This window comes from Castanea sativa, chromosome 9, assembly GCF_040712315.1.
Source record: "Castanea sativa cultivar Marrone di Chiusa Pesio chromosome 9, ASM4071231v1".
NCBI lineage: Eukaryota > Viridiplantae > Streptophyta > Magnoliopsida > Fagales > Fagaceae > Castanea > Castanea sativa.
Genome location: NC_134021.1, coordinates 8,262,741 through 8,282,068, shown reverse-complemented (window position 1 = coordinate 8,282,068; position 19,328 = coordinate 8,262,741). Strand labels below are relative to the sequence as shown.

Here is a 19,328-nt window from a genome sequence, read left to right as displayed (position 1 = left end):
CCCTCTATTCCTCTTTTTAAGTTATTTATTTATTTATTTTTTATCGATCACTCTCTCTCTCACACAATGGCTGACACCGCCTCCGCCACCGCCGCCACGGCAGCGCCAAAGCCTCAGGAAAACACCACAGCTGCTGCTCCGCCGCCGCCGCCGCCACAGGAAATACCTGTTCCAAAGACGGAGACGAAACGCTGGGGCGACGAAGAAGACGACGAGCCATTGGAGGACACGGCTACTTCGTCAACTTCGCAGCAGGACAAAGCCGCCGCCGAACTCAACGTCGAGGCCTTGACCATCGACGACACCAAAAGCACCGTCAACAAGTACCTCGATGAACCCCAAGACGCTCACATCACTGCGGTACCATCAATCTCTCACATCACCAAGATTTGAATTTCTTTATTTTGCCTGATCCTAATTAGGGTTTCGATCAACTCAATACCTTTGCTGCTACTTTTGGTTAAAATATAATAAAGTACTGATTTTGATTATAGTTTGAGATCCTAATTAGGCTTTTGAATTTTCATCATTGATATTAATTTTTTGTTTTGATGCTTATACAATGTGGTAAGAGATATAGTGTTCTATAGTTTTAATTCCTATTATTATGTTACTAGGAACATGAATGCAGAAACACACATGTGTAGTTGAGTCTAATAGGTATGTTTTGTTCAGTTTTCACTTTTGGGTTTTGATATATTAGGGGGTTAATTTGATGTAGGTTACTGTGAATGATACCCCGTATACATCGGCGAGTACTTTCGAGGACTTGAATCTGTCGAAGGAGCTTTTGAAGGGTTTATATATTGAGATGAAATTCCAGAAGCCGAGTAAAATTCAAGCTATTAGTTTGCCCATGATTTTGACTCCTCCCCATAAGGATTTGATAGCCCAGGCGCATAATGGTTCTGGGAAAACTACTTGTTTTGTGCTTGGGATGTTGAGTCGCATTGATCTGAATCTAAAGAATCCTCAGGCCCTTTGCGTCTGCCCCACAAGAGAGTTGGCTTTGCAGGTAAAGTTTTGCTCTTAATTTGTTATATACTTAAATGCTTCGTTTTGTTTCTTGGATGTTGTTCTTTTTAATGATCTGTACAAGATCATCCCTTAAATACTGTAGGAATTATTTTAAGGATCTTGAATGTATTGTTTTTTCTTGGTCCGCATGATCTTAATTAAATATGAACCCAAGTTATAATAGTTTATAATTTATTGGTGGTGGTATGTTATTGAAATTTTTTTTGCATGAAAACAAAATTCAGAAGTTGACCTTGTTAAAATGTTGTTTTCTGTGTCTTCATCTTGAAATCTCAACTGAACAACTGAAAACTTGTTAGAATGTTGTTTTTTGTGTCTTCATCTCCAAATCTCAATTACCCAACTGAAGACTATCTTTTATGAAATACTTCTGCTTTTTCTGTCCTCAGTATAGTTTAAAAATTATCAGAATTGCTAGAATTACATTATTGAAGCTTAAACCAAAATGCTTGTTGAATTTTATGACTTGCAACTACCTGTCAGGGTGCCTCCTAGTGGTTGGAGGAGCTGTAGACCCAGACATCCTGGGCTTGATCCTCACTAGGAGTTACCCTAGATTACCTGATACATGGTTTTGGCGGGTTAGGTCGTGTATCCATGGTTTACTCCCTAGGGGTGGTTCCAAAGAGCTTCCTTGATAAGGTTCAATGTTATCAAAAAATTTAAAAATAAAAATTTATGATTTGCAATTCTAATGTATTCTAGCATGATATCCTTGGCTCATATTTTCTGGAGATCAGAATGATATGGTGAAAATTGAGTTCTGAAAACCCATGCAGTTGCTTTTCTATGTTCCATATCTCTAACAAAGTTTAATTGTGTGCATCTGGCAGAATTTGGAAGTACTTCGGAAGATGGGGAAATACACAGAGATAACTTCTGAGTGTCTTGTGCCAATGGACAAAGCAAATTATGTTCCAATATCAAGAATACCCCCATTGTCAGCTCAAATTGTAATTGGAACTCCTGGGACAATAAGGAAATACATATTGAATGGGAAATTGGGCCTATCTTATATTAAGATTCTTGTTTTTGATGAGGCAGATCTCATGCTAGACGATGTAAGTTTTTTTTTTTTTGACTTAATACTAATAGTTGAACATTCTGAAATATTGGGGATAATAAATCCGAAGTTTTATGTAGCATGATGCCAATGGCCCTTGCTGGATTAAAAAAAAAAAAAAAAATCCAAGCTTCTAGTTTTCTTAGTTCTAATGGTGGTAAGTAATGAATTTATCCATCCTTTAGTTTTAGCCCGTTTATTGGCATTGTAATTTCTGGAAATTATAGGAGTAAATTGTAAATATAATTAAACTTTTCATATAGCCAATAATACTAGAAATGAAAAAAAAAGAAGAAAAAGAGTAAAATCAAGCATTTGCAGCCCTTCAGTGAGTGAGGAGAATAAAGATCTCCTGCCTTTTCTTTTGAGCTGGGGCAATCAATCAGTCCATACTTTTCTGGGTGATTTGTGGTTGCAAGCACGTCTTACATGGTATGATATGTAGACTTAAACTACATGCATTTCAGATTGCCCAATGCCTTCAAGATCAATACAATAAAGCTGTCGTATTTGGCCGTTAAATCTTGGGTTTATTTGGCCCAAGTTGCATTATGAAAATATATTCTATTGTATCCACAGGGTGAGATTTTTTAGCATTCTTTTTTTTTATTGCTGAAGCATTTTTAATGTGCAAGTGGACTAAAATTTTTACTTCATACTATTTATCAAATTTTTTTTTTTACCTCATACTAAGAAGCAAGTTGTCATGCATGCACCATCTTTCTTAGCACTAATGTGTTTTTTTGCTCAATTCAACCCAAATCAACATCGCTAGAATTCCAATTACATTATTTATTTCTAGTGCTTACTTGCATATGGATGCTTGGCTTGCAATTAAATTTAGTTTTTGATCATTGATTGCTCATTTTGATGTAGGCTGGCTTTAAAGATGATTCATTGAGGATAAAGAAGGACATTGAAAAAAAGAGTTCTCACTGCCAGGTTTGTTTAACTAATGTGGTTTGTATATATTTGTGTGTGGGCATATATTATTACAATGAGCTTTGCTTGATGAGTTCTTGCTATTTACTTTTTTCTTCCCTTCTGTTGACATCATTCAAGATTTTAAATTACTTGTGAGTTGTGAAGTTGGGGAGATGCATTAGATGCTTCTCTTTTGTTTAAATGCTAATTTTACATATAGTTCCTTTATATGATGACCAAATACCTTTGGATGGAATGAGAACAATATCAAAAGTACTTGGGGAAACCCAATTTCTAAAAATTCAGGCTAATAAGCCCATGAATATTACTTTAAAAATATCTCAGTCTGGTTTAAAGCACTTAAGAGTCCCAAGAAAGATTAAAGGATCGAGTAGGTTATTGTTAGATATTACTAACTATTATGGTAAAGGTTGCATTATATCTGTTGTGTTGATATATTATCTATCACTTCCTTTCTTGTGGTAGGTAAGTTGTAGTTACATTAGGGATTGAAGCGATACTTTGCATAAGATATGTTGACATAGGTCTGAATGAGTTGTATTTCCAACTAAGAAAAAATAGTTAACTTATTTCTATAACCACTTCTTTTTTTCTTCTTTTTTTCAGGTTGTACTGTTTTCTGCTACATTTAATGAAACCGTTAAAAATTTCATTTCAAGGGTTGTCAAAGATTACAATCAACTTTATGTCAAGAAAGAGGAACTATCTTTAGAGTCTGTGAAGCAGTACAAGGTGCATTGTCCTGATGAACGTGCCAAGGTTCTAGTGATTAGAGACAGAATATTTGAATTGGCAGAGAACTTGGGTCAGACAATAATATTTGTACGTACAAGAAATAATGCGGCAATGTTGCATAAGGCACTTGCTGAGCTTGGTTACACAGTTACTACCGTTCAAGGTGCTGCTACTCCAGAAGATAGAGACAAAATAATCCAAGAATTCAAAAATAATTTGACTAAAGTTCTTATATCAACTGATTTACTTTCCAGAGGCTTTGACCAGCAACAGGTGCTTCACAATCCCCCTCCTCTTTGACTCTCTATGCCTAAAGAGTGCTTCAAATTTGACATCTGAGTATTTGACTTTTTTTTTATATATATTTTAAATGTAGGTTAATCTGGTTATCAACTACGATCTTCCGGTGAATCATAACTACCAATCAGAGCCTGATTATGAGGTGTACCTGCATAGGATTGGTAGGGCAGGGCGTTTTGGCCGCAAGGGTGAGTACATACTATATATTTTAAGTGGTTGCTAAAATATTACCTGATACATGGGGTTCAAGGGATGTATGAGTAGTTTGGCGCCTAGGCTTGAATCCCACCAGCCCCCTTCTCCCCTATTACCTAGCCAAAACAAAAAAATAAAAATTGCCCCTGGCCATGTCAGATCTGAGGCCAGCCATAAAATTTTTTAAACATATTGTTTTGGTGCATGTTTGAAGAGCGTTAGTAGGAACGAAATGGACTTATGATTCCCAACTCTGAAGAATTTTCTTCTACATACGATCCTGGCAATCCATGACTTAGTTAATTGGATCCTGATTACATCTCTAGTCGTATGGAAGCAGAAGAATATTATGTCGTGATCCCTCTTCTTTATTAATTATTAAATATGCAATATATAGTCCTTCATAGTAACAATGTCTTGTGTTTTTTGTTCCTACAGGAGCTGTGTTTAACTTGCTGTGCAGTGATAGGGATGAGATGATCATGACAAAAATTGAGGGATATTTTGGCACCCACATCGCAGAGGTAATTTTGAGAACTCCCTATCTAGTTATATGATTCTTTCCCTGTTTATGCTCTGATGATGAAGGTAAATTGGAGATAATAGAAGAAAAAAGCTAGAACTTTGTCAAATTCTAGATATGATTCTTTCCATGTCTATGCTCTTCTGATGATCATAGATAAATATAGTAGAACAGAGGAAAAGGCTAGAATCTTTTGATCAGGTTTTGGTTGGAGCAGCTCCTGTGCAAGATCTAAATTATGTTTTTGTTCCTTTTTTGCAGGTCAATTCTTGGGATAGTGATGAAGACTACAACAATGCCCTTAAGGAAGCTGGATTGTTGTTTGATTCATAGATGGAGCTAGAGTAGCAACCAACTCACAGTGATGTCGAAGAATTTTATTTAATTTTGTCATTGGCCTTACGTTTGTTTCAGTATCCCCCTTTATGGTCGCGTTTCCAGAAATTTGGTCTTTTTATGTGTAAATTGATGTAATAGTACTTTGTACATTTTTTGGTCCACAAATATAGTTCGTGTTGCTTAATGTTATTGTACTTTTTAGCACTATTTTTTTCCCCCAAAATTCAAAATATTTATATCCAAAGCTCGTGTATTTTAAAATTTTAAAAGAATTGTATTAGATTTGATATTTTCATATTCAAAAGATTCTTTCTTTTGGTCCAAATTAAAAAAAAAAAGAAATCAGAGCTATTTTGTTTGTTATTTATTTTATTCTAAATAAGAAATTATTATCTTGAGAGAAAATATATTTAATATGTGCACAAGAAACTTAGAATATATTCTCAAAATAATATGTAAAAACGTGCCAAAGTGGATCGCACGTCAACAGTGGTGCCCTCCCACTCCTAGTCAAAGCTCCCATACTACTTATGTATAAATAGCTTCTTCGGAAGTGGTTCTCATCTCAACTTATTTTGGTGTCTGTGAGAGAGAGAGAGAGAGAGAGAGAGAGAGAGATGGGAGCTGTCGTTTTGGCAATATTTATAGCATCACTTCTAGCGAGTTGCACCAATTTAGCTTCGGCTTTGAATGAACCCAAAGTAATACATGTTGGTGGAAAAGTACTGTGCCAGGATTGCACCCAAGGCTGGAATGAATGGGTTCATGGTTGCAAACCAATCAAAGGTAACATTTTTCTTAAATTGGTTGAGATTGAGTAAGTTTTTCCACCTCCAAATAATGTGTCAATTAATTGGGTCATTGTAGGTGGTAAGGTATCAATAGCATGCATGGATGATAGGAGTAGAGTTGTGTATTATGGAAGCGATGTGACCGACGAGTTAGGCCAATTCGACATCATTGTGAATAAGTACATAAATGGGAAGGAACTCAAAGCTAAGCTATGTTCAGTGAGACTTGTTTCCTCCCCAGACTCGACTTGCAACATTCTCACAGACTTTGCTAGTGGAAAGAGAGGAGTGAAACTTAACCTACCAAGTTTGGTGTACCGTGATCAGATTAAATATACTCTAGGACCATTCTACTTCACAAAACTCTTGTGTGATGAACCCAATACCACTGATTCTGATGACACCCATGGAGGCCACTATTGATGTTTCTGAACTGAAATATATTGTTCATTCTCTTTTATTTTGCTGTGTTTTTCTTTCTTTCTCAAAGTCTTGCACATCTTCTACTCCCTTGTGAGTTGAGAGGACTTTTGTTTTGAAGTGATGTAATTGACTATAAATTAATTTAATAGTTTTTTTTTCTTAAAAATATAAAATGATGTGTGAAATTATTTTGTTTTTTTAATGAGAAAATCTAGTACCACATCTTATTTCATAACTTTTTTTATGTGAGGTGGCAGTGTGAGTGATAGAGAAAAATTGATTGGTTGATGAGTAAATAATAGGCAACCACTCACCGTTTGTCACGTTAGAATTGTAGTGAAAAATTGTGAAATAATGTGTAGTTCTAAAACTACCGTTTCAACAAGGTTTATGAAATCATTGAAATGTTTTTGTACAATCACATCAACAAATTAGTTTTGAACACCTAAATTAAGATCTTATTATTTGAATCTAAAAAAGATAATAATTTGAGAAACAGCCTTAAAAGGCCACGTGGAAAGAGCATAGCCGCGAAGAAACCCAAAAACTCAGCAAAAAGTCCAACACTCCAACTAGACAGACAAAGTGTGGTCAAATATTCCCTATTCCTTGTTAAAGATCGAAGGCCCAGACAGACTGAGAGTCCCATACCATACCATACCATACCATACCATACCATAGACTTCCACACAGACACAGTTCAACCCGGTCGGGTCCTCTCAATTCGCAATGAATTCAAGTTCAACCCGGCTCGCCAGAAGAACCATCACCGCATCATGGTCTCTGATCCCAAGATCAACGGCTGTGGTTGGCCGTGGTGGGCCCATCACTAGGTCGGCCTCGTCTTCGTCTTTGTCACCGCCACAGTCAAATAAATCTCCGAAGACAGAGAAGAAGCTGGTCGACCGTTTATCCACCGTCATAGACGCCGTCAATGACCGGAAACTTCCCCCTGAGCTTCGTGGCCAGCGCAACGCCGTCAGGTCCTTTCTCTCTAATTATCAAATTAATAGTTATAAATAGAAACGAAATGCTCAGAAACTGTGATAATTTTAGTACTAGTGTTAAAATTCCATGATGTACTGTACATGGTCCTTGGGATTTGGCTTAAATCATCATTATGTGACTTCTGACTAATGAAGTTGCTTTATTCTATTAGCATTTGTTCCAAAGCTTTAAGACATTAAGGAAATGAGTGAATTTTGATCATTAATTATGGAAGCCTACCTCGACTTTTAAACTGTGGTAATGAATTTGACTTACAACTTCTGTAACAATGAATGTAATCGGTGCCAAATGTTTGAATTACTTTTTTATAATTAGTACGGTAGTGCTTAATCAACTGGGATAAATCACCATTTATCCCAAAAGATTAAGTCGACAGGGGACGATGAATTTAATCATTTAATCATTAATTTGACCCAAAAAAAAAAGTTAAAATAAAATTATGGAACCATATTTATTTTGATCTTTGGCTATGATTGGGACAGATCAGAGACTGATATAATAAATGTAGTTGAGCAAAGAATATGGCACTCAATGGAAGAAGGGCAGTTTGAGAACCTGCCTGGCAAAGGAAAGCCCCTTAACCTTTCTACCAATCCTCATGCAGACCCAGCAGAAGACACCTTGTATAGAATCCTCTCCAAGAATGGGTGTGCGCCGGAGTGGGTTCAACTTAACAAAGAAATAAGGACTCAAATATCTGAGTGGCGAGCTGCGTTGAAGAAAGCTTGGGCAAAAACAAGCAATGGAGATAATTCTAATTGGATCCAAACTTCAGAGCCCTTAAAAGTGCAAATGCGAGAGATTAATAGCAAGGTGCTGTAGTATTTGATGGTTTGGTTTAGGTTTTTCGCTGAATGGTGAATAGTACACTACCTTATTGTATATGTTGGGGACCTTGAAATGTGGATTGGACTAGGGTGTAAACATGAACTGACTGTGTTTATGTGTGAATTACAGGTTTTACGTTACAACCTTATTGTTCCTTTTGGCCGCCAAATGTGTGGACTTAAGTGGGAGAAAGAGATGGATCGTGTAAATGAATGATCTATCTGCCAAATGTTTATGCTCGAGTGGGAGGAGATGAATCACTTGAATGAACTTGCACTTTCAGTCAATAATTTTAGTCAAGGCTAGAGCTATATTGCAACTTGTAGAGAAAATAAGCTTGGAATCCAGTTTTTTGTTGCTTTTTTTTTTTTTTTCTCAGAAGGAACTGTATATGATTGCTGGCATATGCTCCTTACTAGTTATCTTTGCCTGTTACATCATATATACACACTGTTTACAAATACGTAGTTATGTTACCTGGTGTTTGTGTAAGTGCTATTTGGGTGTGTATTTATTGAGAGTGTAAACTGTCTTTTCTAGTGGATGGCAGCATGAATAGTTTGGTTAATGAGGCCTAGGATTTTGGTTTGAGTGAGGGTGGGAAGTCCCAATCCTATGTTCAAGTTTTTCAAGTTCTTGAGGTGAGGTTGGGAGGCCCAAATCACTGCTTCAAGATTTTTTAGTTCTTGACTTCGCGTTGTTTTATGGCATTGTCTGTCTCCCAACGGTTATGGTGGCACTTAGAAAGTTAAAACTGCCAACTACCTGATTTTACATTACTCTGAGGCATAAAACCAGCCGGAGAGAGAGAGAGAGAGAGAGAGAGAGAGAGAGAGAGACCATAAATTGGAAGTGACAATTCCTGCACAAAGATGAACACCTCTGTAGTTTTTTTTCTCATGAGTTGTCAAAATCCGAGTCCAAGACCTTATAAGAAACAAAAGCTAATTGGCATTTCATTGTCTTTCAATAATATGGAGGAGCCTGGAACGCGCCAGTAACATACAAATTTAAATGAATATTTGAGCTGAACTTGTAATAGTAACATACAAATCTATGCAACAATACTTGAATTTTTATTCTTAAATTTCTAAATTCTGCTGTAAACAATTATTTTTTGATAGGCTTGTTGTATACAAATGAATATTATGGAACTGAATAATGGGTTTTGTTTCAACTCCTGATGTGTACTGCAAAGCTTTGTTTTAGCTAGTGTTGGTCGTTGCTTGTAGTTGGCTAGCTTTTGCTGTGTTTTTGTACTTCTGTGGTTAGGTCTGTGCCGTTCTGTCTGTACTCGAGAGTCTAGCTACTCTTGTTTCTTTTGTTGGTTAGGCTGTTTGTACTCTGCCCTGCTTTTATTTCAATAAATTTCTCCCTTGTTATGCCCACAAAAAGAAAAAAAAATGGAACTGAATAATGCAAATTTTATTCAAGCTGCATAGAATAATTTAATCAACAGGGATGACCCTTAGTTTGTTGAAAAAGGTAAGGTAGTATAGACTATAGCCTATAGACTCCATTTTTTTTCAATTATGAGTCCGTGTGGAGAACCACACCTGTGATACAAGTTTATATTATCTTCTACCAATTTTTTTTTCTCCATATAGCATAGGAAATAATGCAGAAGTTCCGCACGATACAATATATCACAAGCTGCAGTCAAGCCTCCATGAAAGATCACCTGATTCTATACTATAACAATTAGCAAAGTGTCAGAGAACATCAAATCTGTCAGGACTCAAACTTGATACAAAAAGTGGGATGTCGGTAATAATGTGCAAAGTGATAGATTGAACATAGCACTTGCACATACAAACAATGAAGTTATTGTTAACCACAACAATGGCTTTGATTTAATAAGGATTGGCAGAATGACAATAGCCAAAAAAAGACACATGATATACAAAACGAACTTATGCCAACAAAACAAAATTATACCAATATCATACAATAAAACAAGAGGCAACGTTCCTCAATATGAAATTATACAACATCTAATATACCTATTCAGCCAATTGAAGAAGTTTTGGCTGAAAGGTGAATAAGCGCACGCCTATGGTACATGGTCCGAAGCTTCTTGTATTTCTTCACAAAGGTCCCAAGGTCCACATCCCTATCTAAGAGCTGTTCGTGCAGGTTTTCCGATGCCTCCTCCGTCTTATTCATCGCATCTGAAATAACAATAAATTATTTCACATCTCCATAGCGTATATCTCTAAAATAAAATCAAGCTTGAGCCATAAGTAATGAATAACCAAAGTTGGCCTATTCAACAGAACCTTGAGTTGTCATGATGAAGAATACCTTGTAGCCTTTGGAGAAGGGATTGAGGGGAATAGAATTTCAATGTCTCTTCCTTCTTTCTCTCAAGCTCATTGAGTTTTTCCTGAGCAACAGCCAATTCTGTTGTCTAAATTATTCTGCACTGTACCATAGAATCAAAGGAGGAAAAAGTTCTTCAATCAGTTGACTAATCTTAAAGCAAGGAAAAATTTATTCGATCAGTTGACTAATCTTAAATCAACAAATGAAAGATGAGCGTACAAATTAACCTGGTTTCTAAGCTCCATAATCCATGGTTCCTTTTCCAAGTTCTCCCCTGATACAAAAGAAAGTGTTAGGATCTCTCCCCCAAGTGTAGTATTGTATTGCAACTACCTAAACCAAATGCTAAAAAAGTAGATACATTGGGTGGGGAAAAGGACAAGCACTCACTTGCAAGTTGTAGAGTCTCCTTACGAAGTTCATCTCTTGACTGATAAGCCATAAAAGAACAGAGGGGCAAAAGATTAGAAAGACATGGAAACTCAAATATCATAAACAATAGAAATTCAGCATGTAGTGCATGTGAGTGCACACATTCTTGTATATGCAGTTCGCAGATGTATCTTTATACATTATAGCATACATTAATCCTCAACTATGCAAACTATGACTACAATCAATTAATGTTATTCGCGCTTACACAATTGATTTTTACATTGCTTTATCACATTTTTATCTCATAATATCAGTACCTTGGAATGAAAAGAATAAGGACAACACATCTTCTTTTCCCAAAGAAGTAATGGTAGCGACTTCAAGATGAAAATCTATGTATTGCTCCAACCAAATACAAGTAACCGAAGGACATACCAGCAAACAGCAAGCTGGAGACTCATGACCCCATCAATCAGAAACATCTCTGTCCTTCAAACACAGTTATCTCTCTCTCTCTCTCTCTCTCTCTCTCTATATATATATATATATATAATCCCAAACAAATCTAAGCAGCTAACATTTTTTCCCTAAGTATCTATAATTCCATGTGTCATGCATTCCCTTTCTTTCATTTACTTCTGAATCAAATATGGACATATAGATAATCTGTAGACCATATCAGATAATCACAACACACAAGATTCTATTAAAGCACCACATATCTACAAGGGAATCCATGCTCAGCAGCCATAGTTGCTCACACACTTCAATAAGTTTCATCAAAGCAAAAGTCAATGGTATGGGTCTGCCACTAATCTGGATAAACCCCTATCCTCTACAAACTTTGGGTGGGAGGTGATAGCACCAAAGGATTACCAGTTTTCAGAAATCCTCCATGAGAAAATCTTTTCTTACAGCCATTGTCAAACGATTGCAGTTCCAAAGAAAAGGTACCACAACTAAGAAATATTTTAGTATAAACGTTCAGCAAACCAGAGCAAGCAACATGCAACAATTATATTCTATATTTGAGAATGTTAGATGAGAGAGAGAGAGAGAGAGAGAGAGAGAGAGAGAGAGAGAGAGAGAGAGCATAATCCACAACTTACATTGTTTTGAATTTTCACTTGATCAAGTGAGAGTAAGAAGTGATGGTATGCATCCTTGTCAGACAAAAGCTTACGTAATTCATCAACACTAAAGAAATTTATCAAGAAAACAAGAGATGATTAGAAACTACAAAAGTGAAGTTAGAAATATCATAATATAATACAGGAGTGTTAATTATCTTAATTGGCACAACTGGAGTGACTAAGACACATGCATTAAATAAATGCACTCCAAGGAGGAGTGACTCAGATTTTCAATCACTTACTAAATAACTTAATATCTAGTAATAAGCTTTACAATTTGGCCAAAATATAATCAACATTAAAAAATAGTGTATTGGAATAAAACCTCAAACAAACAAAAGCAAAGTGCTGAGAAAACTTAATAGGAAATTTAGGGCTTGTTTGGTAGCATAGTTTTAACATATTTCAACACATTTTAAACAACATTACACACATTTTCACACATTTTTTCACCCACACGTATATCAAAAACACTCAAACACCATAATTCAAACTACTCTCCCAAACACCCCCTTAGAATCCCAATACATAAATGATACAACAGAAACAACATTAATAAGAAACACGGTTAATTTTCTTTTTGACAATCTTTAGACTGTCGCAACATACACGTCCATGATGAACTTTAATACTAAATGCCTGTTGGATGGCAAAATTAACATTAGAAAATGACAAATTACAAGGAGGAGAGTGCCTTATATAGGAGGCAGAGTTTTGGAAATTTCCAATAATGACAAGGTGGTTCTTGACAAGCCAAAGGTATAGTCCTAATTCTTAACAAGATTTCCCACACCCATTTTGCAAGCCATCTAAAGAAACATAGAGAATCAATAAACATATATTAATCTTAGTAATAAAGATAAGAACAATGTCCTTAGTACCCTATATAACCACCCCCCCCCCCCCCACCCCAATTTCATATAGCAAAAATATAGTTGAAAAAATTGATATATATAACCAAGCACCTACCTTTTATCCTCCAGAACAGCAATAATACCCGCAGCTTCAGCAGGTGAAACATGTGATGGTGACTGTGGCCTGTCTGAAGTCTTATGTGAACAGAAGCTGCTAGAAGAGGCACTGCTTGGTGTTCCTGGACGAGATGAATTTGGGGAGCTAACTACAGATGGAGGATACCAAGAATGTGAAGAACCATCCTGTGGATGCGGCTGAGGTTGTTGGTCCTGAGATCCCCTGCAGGTAGAGGTTGTCTCCTTATGAAGTTCATCTCTCAACTGATAAGCCATAAAATAACAGAGGGGAAAAAGATAAGAAAGAAATGGAAACTTAAATATCATAAACAATAGAAATTCAGCATGTAGTGCACACATTTTTGTATTTGCAGTTCGCATATGTCTCTTTATATATTATAGCATACATTAATCCTCAACTATGCAAGCTATGACTACAATCATTTAATGTTATTCGTGTTTACACAATTGATTTTTACATTGCTTTATCACATTTTTTAACTCATAATATCAGTAACTTGAAATGAAAAGAATAAGGACAAGAGTATCCAATCTCTAATCCCTAATTCAAAAGATTGGACCACAAGAGTATCCAATCTCTAATATCTAATTCAAAAATGCCACGTGTTAAGTACCTCTTTGGGTTTCTTAGGCTCTTCTTTCTTTTCAGCCTTCTTCTCTTCCGGCTTCTTATTGCCACTGCTGCCGCTGCAGTCTTTTTTGGGCTGAGGAGAAACCAGCTCAACTTTCATCTTGATTTCTTCTTCCAATTTCTCTTTGATTGCCGTGGGGTCTACGTTGGTCCCTTTTACTGTCAATTTGAAGGCACCACAATCTGTCTTCACCTCTTCCACACCTACAAACAACAACAAATTTGTATGAGAATTGCCATTCAATTCATTAGTAAATACTTTTGTTTGAGCCTAGTTTACGTTATGCGTGTATGTTCACACAAAAAATGTATACCGTTTTTCTTAATCTGACAAACAACCTCAAATCTTATCCAAACAATTTCCTAATTCAAACTATGAAATTTTTCTGAAAGTGACCAACGGAAAACGCAGATCTAAAACTCGTAGGATTAAACAAGTAATAACAATATACAATTTGGAAAATACAATGAAGTTGGTTGGTGGATTTGTATGTGAATTTTACCATCGAAATGATGAACGGTGCTTTCGACTTTCTTGGCGAAACGTTCGCAATGCAAGTCGATCTTGTAAATGACGGTGATCGAAACGTTGTCTTTCTTCTCCGCCAGCACCGGCGCATCCTTGTTAGCTCCACCATTCTTTTCTCCCTCTTTCTGAATCAAACAAAAACAAAAAAACAAAACCCCATTAAGTTGGGAGCAAAATTCTGCAAATTCAACATGTTAAAGAAAAGAAAAAGAACAACAACAAAGACCCAATTTGAGTTTTGGGAATGGAAGTGTGAGAGACTGACTGATTAAAGTAACCTCGTTCATTTGTTAATACGTGACTGAATGAGTTTTCTAGAATCTGAGAATTTGATTAAATTATACGATATTCTGATTACTAGAATGGTGTTTGATGAGAGAAAATGGGAGGTGAAGTTGAAAATATATAATGTGTGTTTGGCTTCAAATTAAAAAGCCAATTTATTTTACTATTTAGCTTATTTTTGCTACTATTTATGGGGCCCACTGTACTTATTGATACTATTCATGGGTCATACTGTACAATTTTAGCTAATTTTTACCTTTATTTATAGTACTTTTAGCAAAAAAAATTTCAGTTTCAGCAAAATAAACGGATTCCAAACAGACCCTTAAAGCAAGAAAAATTTTATTCAGTTGGTTGACTAATCTTATATCAACAAATGAAAGATGAGCGTACAAAATAACCTGGTTTCTAAGCTCCATAATTGGTGGTTCCTTTTCCAAGTTCTCCCCTGATATAAAAGAAAGTGTTAGGATCTCTTCCCCAAGTGTAGTATTGTATTGCAACTACCTAAACCACATGCTAAAAACGTAGATACATTGGGTGGGGAAAAGGACAAGCACTCACTCGCAAGTTGTAGAGTCTCCTTATGAAGTTCATCTCTTAACTGATAAGCCATAAAATAACAGAGGGGAAAAAGATTAGAAAGGAATGGAAACTCAAATATCATAAACAATAGAAATTCAGCATGTAGTGCATGTGAGTGCAAACATTTTTGTATTTGCAGTTCGCAGATGTCTCTTTATATATTATAGCATACATTAATCCTCAACTATGCAAGCTATGACTACAATCAATTAATGTTATTCGTGCTTACGCAATTGATTTTACATTTCTTTATCACATTTTTATCTCATAATATCAGTAACTTGAAATGAAAAGAATAAGGACAAGAGTATCCAATCTCTAATCTCTAATTCAAAAGATTGGACCACAAGAGTATCCAATCTCTAATCTCTAATTCAAAAATGCCACGTGTTAAGTACCTCTTTGGGTTTCTTAGGCTCTTCTTTCTTTTCAGCCTTCTTCTCTTCCGGCTTCTTATCGCCACTGCCATCTTTTTTGGGCTGAGGAGAAACTAGCTCAACTTTCTTTTTGATTTTTTCTTCCAATTTCTCTCTGATTGCCGTGGGGTCTACGTTGGTCCCTTTTACCGTCAATTTGTTGGCACCACAATCTGTCTTCACCTCTTCCACACCTACAACAATTGCCAAAAAGAATCGCATCAGAATTGCCATTCAATTCATTAGTAATATACTTTTGTTGAGTCAAGTTTACATTATTGTGCTGTTCACACAAAAAACGTATACCCTTTTCTTAATCTAACAAACAACCTCCAATCTTATCCAAACAATTTCCTAATTCAAACTATGAAATTTTTCTGACAGTGACCAATGGGAAATGCGGATCCCAGATTCCTCAATTTAGTAAAACACGTTGGATTAAACAAATAATAACAATATACAATTTGGAAAACACAATGAAGTTGGTTGGTGGATTTGTATATGAATTTTACCATCGAAATCACGAACGGCTTTTTTGACTTTCTTGGCGCACCCTTCGCAATGCAAGTCAATCTTGTAAACGGCGGTGACTGAAACGTCGTCTTTCTTCTCCGCTGGCACCGGCGCAACCTTGTTATTTCCACCATTCTTTTCTCCCCCTTTCTGAATATTAAAAAAAAAACAAAAAAACAAAACCCCATTAAGTTGGGAGCAAAATTCTGCAAATTCAACATGTTAAAGAAAAGAAAGAAAAACAACGAAGACCCAATTTGAGTTTTGGGAATGGAAGCGTGAGAGATTGACTGATTAAACTAACCTCACTCATTTCTTAATATGTGACTGAATGAGTTTTTTGGAATCTGAGAATTTGATTAAATTATACGATAATCTGATTACTAGGACGGTGTTTGAAGAGAGAAAATGGGAGGTGAAGTTGAAAATATATAGTGTGTGTTTGGCTTCAAATTAAAAACCTAGCTTATTTTATTATTTAGCTTATTTTTGCTACTATTTATAGAGCTCACTGTACTTTTTGGTACTATTCATGAGTCATACTGTACTATTTCAGCTAACTTTTGCCTTTATCTATAGCATTTTAAGTAAAAAAATTTCAATTTCAAAAAAATAAGCAGATCTCAAACAGACACTTAAAGCATAGAAAAATTTATTCAATCAGTTGACTAATCTTATATCAACAAATGAAAGATGAGCGTACAAACTAACCTGGTTTCTAAGCTCCATAATTGGTGGTTCCTTTTCCAAGTTCTCCCCTGATATAAAAGAAAGTGTTAGGATCTCTTCCCCAAGTGTAATATTGTATTGCAACTACCTAAACCACATGCTAAAAACGTAGATACATTGGGTGGGGAAAAGGACAAGCACTCACTTGCATGTTGTAGAGTCTCCTTATGAAGTTCATCTCTTAACTGATAAGCCATAAAATAACAGAGGGGAAAAAGATTAGAAAGGAGTGGAAACTCAAATATCATAAACAATAGAAATTCAGCATTTAGTGCATGTGAGTGCAAACATTTTTGTATTTGCAGTTCGCAGATGTCTCTTTATATATTATAGCATACATTAATCCTCAACTATGCAAGCTATGACTACAATCAATTAATGTTATTCGTGCTTACGCAATTGATTTTTACATTTCTTTATCACATTTTTATCTCATAATATCAGTAACTTGAAATGAAAAGAATAAGGACAAGAGTATCCAATCTCTAATCTCTAATTCAAAAATGCCACGTGTTAAGTACCTCTTTGGGTTTCTTGGGCTCTGCTTTCTTTTCAGCCTTCTTCTCTTCCGGCTTCTTATCGCCACTGCCATCTTTTTTGGGCTGAGGAGAAACTAGCTCAACTTTCTTTTCGATTTTTTCTTCCAATTTCTCTCTGATTGCCGTGGGGTCTACGTTGGTCCCTTTTACCGTCAATTTGTTGGCACCACAATCTGTCTTCACCTCTTCCACACCTACAACAATTGCCAAAAAGAATCGTATCAGAATTGCCATTCAATTCATTAGTAATATACTTTTGTTGAGTCAAGTTTACGTTATTGTGCTGTTCACACAAAAAATGTATACCCTTTTTCTTAATCTAGCAAACAACCCCCAATCTTATCCAAACAATTTCCTAATTCAAACTATGAAATTTTTCAGAAAGTGACCAACGGGAAATGCGGATCCCAGATTCCTCAATTTAGTAAAACACGTTGGATTAAACAAACAATAACAATATACAATTTGGAAAACACAATGAAGTTGGTTGGTGGATTTGTATATGAACTTTACCATCGAAATCACGAACGGCTTTTTTGACTTTCTTGGCGCACCCTTCGCAATGCAAGTCAATCTTGTAAACGGCGGTGACCGAAACGTCGTCTTTCTTCTCCGCCGGCGCCGGCGCAACCTTGTTATTTCCACCATTCTTTTCTCCCCCTTTCTGAATATTAAAAAAAACAAAAACAAAAACAAAACCCCATTAAGTTGGGAGCAAAATTCTGCAAATTCAAAATGTTAAATAAAAGAAAGAAAAACAACGAAGACCCAATTTGAGTTTTGGGAATGGAAGCGTGAGAGACTGACTGATTAAACTAACCTTGCCCATTTGTTAATACGTGACTGAATGAGTTTTCTGGAATCTGGGAATTTGATTAAATTATACGACGTTCTGATTACTAGGACGGTGTTTGAAGAAAGAAAATGGGAGGTGAAGTTGAATATATATAGTGGGTGAAACCAGGGGCGGAGCTAGGGCTCCACCCCAAGCCCCACGTCAAAACTAAGCTATGCATTTGTTGCCGACTTCAGTCTTCACTAATGTCTAAGAAGCTTCCTCTGTTTTTTTTTTTTTTGTTTTTCTGTTTTTCTAACATAATCCTACGTTCCTATGTTTAAACAGTGACGAAACTAAAAGTACAGTCGGATCAAAATATAACTTTAACGGAAATATTGGCTAAAAAATAGAGTTATTACCCTATTAATTTTCAAATTTATTTATCTACTTATAAATTATATTCTCAAAATAAAAATTATATATATAAAATAAAAAAATAGATTTTATGTTGATTAATTTTAGACTCTTTGATTTTTGTATATAATAACTCACTTGAATGAAGATTTATGATATAGTCTCACATTTAATTTCAAAATTAAGAAATAAAACCTCTCTAAAAATAAATAATTTAGGACACATAATGCAAAATTGAACTTCAATTGTAAAATCTAATTCGATTTTCTCTAAACTTTATTTATTAATATATATATATATATAGAGAGAGAGAGAGAGAGAGAGAGAGAGAGAGAGAGAGAGAGATGATTTATAAATTTGAATTTTTTTAAGTTATACAAAAAAAAAAGGCTCATAAATATAAAATCATTCAAATTTTCTCTTCCTTTATTTTTATATATAGGTTTAGATATATAATTGTGTTTTTTTATGATTTACTTATATTGGACTCCTCGTTTTCTACACTAAATTAACTCATTTGGCATATAAAAAAAAAATTATTAGAAGGGACACACACACACACACATATATATATAGATGACTTATAAATTTAAATTGTTTTTGGTTCTATAAAAAAAAGGCTCATAAATATAAAATCATTCAATTTTTATTTTATTTTATGGTTTACTTATATTGAACTCCTCGTTTTTTACACTAAATTAATTCATTTGGCACAAAAATTAAAAAACTTAGATTAAATAGGACACATATCGCAAAATCAAACTTTAATTGAAATCCAATTTTTACATTGAATTAACTCACTTGGCACAAAAATTTAAAAACTTAAAATTTAAAATTTTAGATTAGATGAGATACGTGGCGCAAAATTAGACTCTAATTAAATTTCAATTTAAAAT

At 35.2% G+C, this 19,328-nt stretch overlaps 4 protein-coding genes across 5 annotated transcripts; 3 read left to right on the top strand and 1 right to left on the bottom strand.

Annotated features, from left to right (window-relative positions):
* On the top strand, nt 1-5,382 carry LOC142611330 (DEAD-box ATP-dependent RNA helicase 38-like). The gene is made up of 8 exons (XM_075783444.1): nt 1-360; nt 722-1,015; nt 1,872-2,099; nt 2,978-3,043; nt 3,653-4,054; nt 4,158-4,269; nt 4,715-4,800; nt 5,061-5,382. Exons 1-8 carry the CDS (start codon nt 67-69, stop codon nt 5,130-5,132), a joined length of 1,554 nt encoding a protein of 517 aa, XP_075639559.1. The 5' UTR covers nt 1-66; the 3' UTR covers nt 5,133-5,382.
* A 367-nt stretch (nt 5,383-5,749) lies between these two features.
* On the top strand, nt 5,750-6,473 carry LOC142609595 (pistil-specific extensin-like protein). The gene is made up of 2 exons (XM_075781214.1): nt 5,750-5,924; nt 6,006-6,473. The coding sequence occupies exons 1-2, from the start codon at nt 5,756-5,758 to the stop codon at nt 6,350-6,352; spliced, it is 516 nt and encodes a 171-aa protein (XP_075637329.1). The 5' UTR covers nt 5,750-5,755; the 3' UTR covers nt 6,353-6,473.
* A 461-nt stretch (nt 6,474-6,934) lies between these two features.
* On the top strand, nt 6,935-8,687 carry LOC142609696 (uncharacterized). The gene is made up of 3 exons (XM_075781356.1): nt 6,935-7,335; nt 7,843-8,173; nt 8,318-8,687. The coding sequence occupies exons 1-3, from the start codon at nt 7,082-7,084 to the stop codon at nt 8,402-8,404; spliced, it is 672 nt and encodes a 223-aa protein (XP_075637471.1). The 5' UTR covers nt 6,935-7,081; the 3' UTR covers nt 8,405-8,687.
* A 1,267-nt stretch (nt 8,688-9,954) lies between these two features.
* Nucleotides 9,955-18,275, bottom strand: LOC142609695 (uncharacterized). Of its 2 annotated transcripts, none has more exons than XM_075781354.1 (17): nt 18,061-18,275; nt 17,754-17,904; nt 17,223-17,434; nt 16,847-16,886; nt 16,684-16,730; nt 15,972-16,122; nt 15,442-15,653; nt 15,023-15,062; nt 14,860-14,906; nt 14,148-14,298; nt 13,628-13,848; nt 12,991-13,256; nt 11,998-12,085; nt 10,904-10,943; nt 10,733-10,787; nt 10,493-10,613; nt 9,955-10,359 (listed from the first exon to the last, which is right to left on the bottom strand). In XM_075781354.1, the coding sequence occupies exons 1-16, from the start codon at nt 18,067-18,069 to the stop codon at nt 10,604-10,606; spliced, it is 1,740 nt and encodes a 579-aa protein (XP_075637469.1). In that variant the 5' UTR covers nt 18,070-18,275; the 3' UTR covers nt 9,955-10,359; nt 10,493-10,603. The 2 variants fall into 2 exon arrangements, with proteins under 2 accessions (XP_075637469.1, XP_075637470.1); XM_075781355.1 differs by having other exon boundaries at nt 10,741-10,787.
* Nucleotides 18,276-19,328: the final 1,053 nt, after the last annotated feature.